This window comes from Arabidopsis lyrata (genome assembly GCF_000004255.2).
Source record: "Arabidopsis lyrata subsp. lyrata unplaced genomic scaffold ARALYscaffold_279, whole genome shotgun sequence".
In the NCBI taxonomy this organism is placed as follows: Eukaryota; Viridiplantae; Streptophyta; class Magnoliopsida; order Brassicales; family Brassicaceae; genus Arabidopsis; species Arabidopsis lyrata.
The window spans coordinates 1-5,691 of record NW_003302354.1 but is presented as its reverse complement, the minus strand read 5'-3'; the positions used below and the strand labels follow the sequence as shown (position 1 = coordinate 5,691).

Genomic DNA, 5,691 nt, shown 5'->3' with positions numbered 1-5,691 from the left:
ATATTGGTTGCTTGCACCAATTATCCAAATGATCGAATTCCATCTTCTCTTTTGTTTGACTCGAACTTTTCCGGGATTACCTTCTCTTCATTCAAGTAAACTATTTCGTGCATATACAAGGCTGTATCTGCTTCTTCTGTCTCGTTTTTGTTGAGCTCTTGGTCCTTTGGAATCTTAACCGGGCAAGCAGATGCGAAGTGACCTGGTTTCTCACACCGGAAACAAATAATTTTAGATCTGTCCTTTTGTTCTCTGTCTTGTGAGCTCCCTCTTCCACGTCCTCTGCCTCTGTTACCCCGACCACGTCCTCTGCCTCTGTCACGTCCTCTTCCTCTACTGTTGTCTCCTTCCGTATTTGAGAACAAGAGGTTTTGCTGAGTTTCTTGTGCAGCAGCTTGCCCGTTTACACGAGACTCAAAAGCTTTAAATCTCCCAGTTATGTCTTCGAAACTAGTTTTATTTAGGTCCAAGACTTGTTCAAGAGAAGCAATGAGATGTATAAACTTGTTTGCGGGTAGGCTGTTTAGAAACTTTTTCACCAACTTTGGTGCATCAATAGGTTGACCTAGCGAGGCTGCTGTCGATGCTATCTCTGATAACTTCCCTGAGTAGCTATCGATGGTCTCTGAATCTTTCATCTGCAGACGATCAAATTCAGACATTAGGGTTTGGAGACGAGCTTCCTTGACGCGTTCTACACCTTGATTTTTTGATTTTATTGCTTCCCATATCGCTTTTGGTGAGTCCTGCTCGCCGATTTGCAGGGTAAGGCTCTCTGGTATGGATTGATACAACAAGGCTGTTGCAACGTCATTCTTCTCTTCATTATCTGTTCCTGGATTAATTGCAACCCAAGCTTTGTGAACTCTCAATGTCGCCTTCATCCTCAATGTCCAGACAGCGTAATTTGTTGTATTCAACATCGGACATTTAACGCCGGAGGATGAAGTCAGCGTATTGATCTCAGATTTTACTTCAGCCATGATTCGTATGAGTTCCTTTTCTCTCCAGGATTTGCTCTGAAACCAAATAAAGAATCAAAAACTCAAAGTTTGTATAAAGAATCCTTCCTTTATTAATGTTTAGAAAATCTTCTCAAAACTAAACACAAGCTTTCTCTTCGCTCTCTTATGATCATACATCCTTCTTATGATCTCTAATTATATAGTTATGAATTTCCTATTCTAATTTCCTTTTTAGATTAGGATTACAACTTTTTCCTTTTCCTAATTAGATTCCTATTTCCTTTAAGGATATCTTCTAGAATCTTCATGAAGCTTACCCAACAGGTTTGTAGTCCGGTTGAGACGGAAGTGAACCCATGTAGACAACATACACCTTCATGGATTATTATCATCGTTAGCGTCATGTACGATGGATCTTATAATAGGGAGAAACAAAATTTATTGATTATTCTTTGTTTATAATAGTAACATACTTGTAAAAAAAAAAACATACTTGGTTATCTTGACGATTATCTGTGTCTGCCGACACTAAACTCAAGAACAAAACAAGGACACAAAATGAAGCTTCTCCTAATTTCGCCATCTTAAAAAAAAAAAATTGAAGCTTACTGCAACTTTTATTTTCTATGGGGATTGACATGAAATGAAAGGATTTTTCTATACTATACAATTTTTTTTAATAAATCTTACTTTTCAAATTAATTTATTACATTAGCTTAGATTTTTTATGCTAAAAATCTATTATTGCTAATTGACATTCTTTCTGTTATAGATTTGAATTACAGATCATATTTGTCTAATTTTAGTAAATACTTCAAAAAATTATAGAAATTATTAATTTGTTGTCCTATAAAGTACAGTATGAATCTTAAATGATTTGACTACTAGATATTTAATTCTAAAATTATTCTGCACCATCAAAGTTTTCCTAAACAAATACACACATAATAATTCTTAAATTTATCATTTCTTTGACTAAAATATTCCAAGAGGAGAGACATTAGAGCACCTCCAATGGGAGGTTGTAAGCAAATTTTTGTGAGGTTCTCTTGGTTTATTAGAATAAAAATAAATCAAAAAGGTAAATTAAGAAGAGAGGTGGTTCTCTCTGGAGAGATTTGGGAACACAAGAGAGACGGGTACGTGGCGGTCGTTCATTGGTTGTTGCATTTTAATAAAAGGAAGAAAAATAAGGCCTTTTGTACTTTGTTTTCATCGATTTTTTTTGCCCTACTTTCTCTCTCTCTCGGGCGATTTGTGCGATGGCGGAATCCGATAAATCACAGGGTGATGCATTGTTTTCCGATGAATCCTATGATGGAGAGTGAAATTAAAGGTGAAATTATGGTGGGTGAGAGGTATTTCATCCGGAACCCTAGAATTTGTGATTTTCAACGGGAAAAATGACTTCAACTCCGTCCGCCGGTCGTGAGCTCTCGAATCCGCCGTCCGTCGGCTTTTCCAATCTCCAATTTTCCATAACAGTAACTCCTCGTTTCTTCATGGGATAAGGTCCCTTTCTTTGGCTTTTACTGATTTAATTGAAGTCTCTTCTTCTTCTAAAGCTTTTTTTTGTTGTTCTGTTGTTGTGTGTTTGCTGCAATTAAGCGTGTGAGATTGTATGATGTGAGCACCAATTCGTTGAAAGGGGAGTTCTTACATGGCGGAGTAGTGCTCGATTGCTGTCCGACGGTGCTCTCTCTTATCTCTACTCCCTGCTTTTTTGTGTGGTTTATGCTTTGTAGTTTGAAATGAGGTTTTTGTGGTGATGAAGAACAATATTATCCAAGTTAGCCAGTTTTGAAGCGAGATTCTTTTGTGAATTTGGATTTCTTTAGTCCTAAACATTTAATCTTACAATACTGAAATAAAATGTCTATACAGTTTGCAAGCTAATCTCAGTGTTGTGAAGAGACTGGTTGGTATAAGAATGTTTCCACTCAGGCTAATAAAATGTCTACTCTTCACTTGGTCCTCCGTCTCTGTGGTGGTTTCTAAATCTCGTCTCTCTTATGGTTTAAGAAGTTCATGTCTCGTTTGTTTTAAAACTTTGGTGGTTTGTGTTTTTGGGGCCTTGTAAAGCTCATGAGAAATAATTGATGAACTATGTTTCCATTCTTATCTCCTCTGTTCTTTTTAATGACAAATCGAATTTCTTCTCTACTGGAATTATATCCTACTTGTCTCTTTATCATCGTTGGTTTTTACATGATCTGTGCTTGTTTTGTTTAATAAGTCTGAAATGTGGCTCGACTCTGTTTCCGTGTTGGCCTTGGTAGATGTAGCGAAATTGTTTAGCATTTAGCGTTGTTACTTAATACCTACACTCGTTTATCTTCTTGAGGGTATGTGAGTTAACAAGAACATTAAAAATGCTTGTGAAGTGCCCCACACTTTAGAAGAAACGTTCATAGCAATTTAAAAGCCATGTCCCAGCAAAAACAAGGGACATTAAACAATGGCATAACACATAAAATAAGTGAAAATAGTTTATATGGTTTGAAAAAAAAAAAACTGTCAAAAATCGGGAATGCTTACAAATCTCGGGAATATGATGGGCATTTGAAATCGCATTTGTGATCATGATATGCATCAGTAATTGAAAGCTGATTTGGTTGAGCATATATGACAAAAATTTCGCAACAATCAAGAGTACAACTAATCGTTATTCCGGTTTTGTTTTTGCAAATCTTTTTTTAAATGTTTGAAAATAATGTATGTTTAATATTTTTATGAATTGCAATAATTATTGTTTTATAAAATAAAAAATTTTATAAAAAAAATTTTCGAAGAGAACCCCACTAAAGAACATACCATTAGACACAGAAAAATTAAAAAGAAAAACAAAAATTCTCATCAAACATTTTCTTAAAATTTATAATAAAAAATTTGAAAGAGCTCGTAAAGAGCGCTCCCCCGATGCCCTTACATCGTCTTCTTGGGCTTGAAGATAATGAGCCCATGTAATAGAAGAAAATGGTCGGTCAAACTCATTGCCACGTCATCTGTAGTTCTTAAAAGATCATCTTCACCAATCCTGAAGACGTATTGTTCTTGAACATCCCCGAAGCTAACTCCGAACCTCAAACTGTTTCTTATTCTCCTCTTCTTCCTTGGACCTTTTCACAAAGGTTAGTTACTTCTCAGAATTGCTACTTTTTGCATTGGAGCCGATTCTAATTTGGAAATCCAGTAATGTCAGTTTTTGTATAATTCCCATTTAGACTAAATTTAGTCAAAGTTGTGACGGTGGGAAAATCAAACATGTTAGATCAATTATTGGTCCTAAAAGAGGAATATATAACTGTCTTTTCGTCGATATATACATTTTCATTACGATCATCGGAAAGTAGCGGATCTCACAAGTTTTCATGTTCTTAGTTTCAGGGACAGGAGTTCTTGTTTTGTCTGCAACTTCAAGCCCTACTAAGCAATGGCTGTCACCAAGATTTATATAGTGTGAGTTTCATTAAACCAATCCATGCCAAGTTCATCAACTGGCGATCATTTCCAGTCAACAGTAATCTGCGATTCTCTAAACTACTGGCTCAGACAGAACGAGATTCTGTGCCGGTCCTCATACCAGTTTTGTTTTGACGAAAAACCTGGTTTTTTGGTTTTCCTGGTAGGTACTATTCCTTGCACGGCCATGTCGAGACAATGGCACGAGAGGTTCTCCGAGGAGCAAACTCTGTTCCAGACGTGGAAGCAACACTCTGGCAAGTGCCAGAGACATTACCGGAGAAAATACTGGAGAAAGTGAAGGCCGTTCCAAGACCGGACGATGTGGCGGATATTCGACCAGAACAACTGGCGGAAGCCGACGGATTCATGTTTGGCTTTCCTTCTAGGTTTGGAGTGATGGCATCACAGGTCATGACTTTCTTTGACAATACAAATGATCTCTGGACTACACAGGCTCTCGCTGGGAAACCTGCGGGACTCTTCTGGAGTACGGGTTTCCACGGTGGAGGCCAAGAACTAACTGCGTAAGAACATAGTCCTCCTAACACATAGACATGTTAGAAGAACTCATGCAAGTGATTGATTTTAATCTGCAGGTTGACGGCAGTGACAAAACTGGCTCATCACGGGATGATATTTGTACCGGTAGGATACACATTCGGTAAAGGCATGTACGAGATGGGAGAGGTGAAAGGTGGTTCCCCGTATGGCTCAGGGACTTATGCAGCTGATGGATCACGGGAGCCAACAGAGCTGGAGATTCAGCAGGCAAATTACCATGGCAAGTACTTTGCAGGAATAGCCAAGAAACTCAAGAAACGGTCTCCTGTCTAAAGTCTAAACCAAATCAACTCTGTATTTCATATACTAATCAATCTGTAAATGTGAAGGTGAATACTGAAAATAAGATTGACATATACAGAGCAAAACATCTATGTGTAAGCTAATGGTCAACAAATCTTATTGCCCATAGATTCTAGCTACAACTCGGAAACTATTAATCAATGTATAGCATTACCACTTGGATATCAATATGAACAATCCCTCCTTATCCTCTACATCAATTGTGATCTTTACTTGATCTCACCTGGAACTTCTACGGTCTTCGTGACCCCAGCCGGTATTGGCACCTCTCTGTCCATATAAAGAATCATTAAACGAACATCTTGATTCAAATTTTACATATCTGAGATTATTGTTCTTTCTTACGTTTTCATCGTGAGAAAATTTGCAACCATCTCCACGAGTACATCCTTCTATC

At 37.5% G+C, this 5,691-nt stretch overlaps 1 protein-coding gene and 2 long non-coding RNA genes across 5 annotated transcripts; 2 read left to right on the top strand and 1 right to left on the bottom strand.

Annotated features, from left to right (window-relative positions):
* The first annotated feature begins 2,188 nt into the window (after positions 1-2,188).
* On the top strand, positions 2,189-3,234 carry LOC110225848. The gene is made up of 2 exons (XR_002329996.1): positions 2,189-2,657; positions 2,850-3,234. It is a non-coding gene; the product is annotated as an uncharacterized LOC110225848 (long non-coding RNA).
* A 729-nt stretch (positions 3,235-3,963) lies between these two features.
* LOC9298706 (probable NAD(P)H dehydrogenase (quinone) FQR1-like 3) lies at positions 3,964-5,373 on the top strand. Of its 3 annotated transcripts, none has more exons than XM_021015963.1 (4): positions 3,964-4,096; positions 4,353-4,424; positions 4,595-4,954; positions 5,027-5,373. In XM_021015963.1, exons 2-4 carry the CDS (start codon positions 4,399-4,401, stop codon positions 5,262-5,264), a joined length of 624 nt encoding a protein of 207 aa, XP_020871622.1. In that variant the 5' UTR covers positions 3,964-4,096; positions 4,353-4,398; the 3' UTR covers positions 5,265-5,373. The 3 variants fall into 3 exon arrangements, with proteins under 3 accessions (XP_020871622.1, XP_002862630.1, XP_020871627.1); XM_002862584.2 differs by having other exon boundaries at positions 3,965-4,096; positions 4,347-4,424; XM_021015968.1 differs by lacking the exon at positions 3,964-4,096 and adding an exon at positions 4,135-4,162.
* On the bottom strand, positions 5,310-5,682 carry LOC110225851. Its single transcript, XR_002330000.1, has 2 exons — positions 5,640-5,682; positions 5,310-5,564 (listed from the first exon to the last, which is right to left on the bottom strand). It is a non-coding gene; the product is annotated as an uncharacterized LOC110225851 (long non-coding RNA).
* Positions 5,683-5,691: the final 9 nt, after the last annotated feature.

What these genes read in the sequence shown, in the direction of transcription:
- LOC9298706 (XM_021015963.1), top strand. Translation starts at nt 4,399, where the DNA reads ATGGCTGTCACCAAGATTTATATAGT. An exon ending in GTCACCAAGATTTATATAGT is followed by an intron (nt 4,425 to 4,594) that starts GTGAGTTTCATT and finishes TTTTCCTGGTAG; the next exon opens with GTACTATTCCTTGCACGGCC. An exon ending in GGAGGCCAAGAACTAACTGC is followed by an intron (nt 4,955 to 5,026) that starts GTAAGAACATAG and finishes TTTAATCTGCAG; the next exon opens with GTTGACGGCAGTGACAAAAC.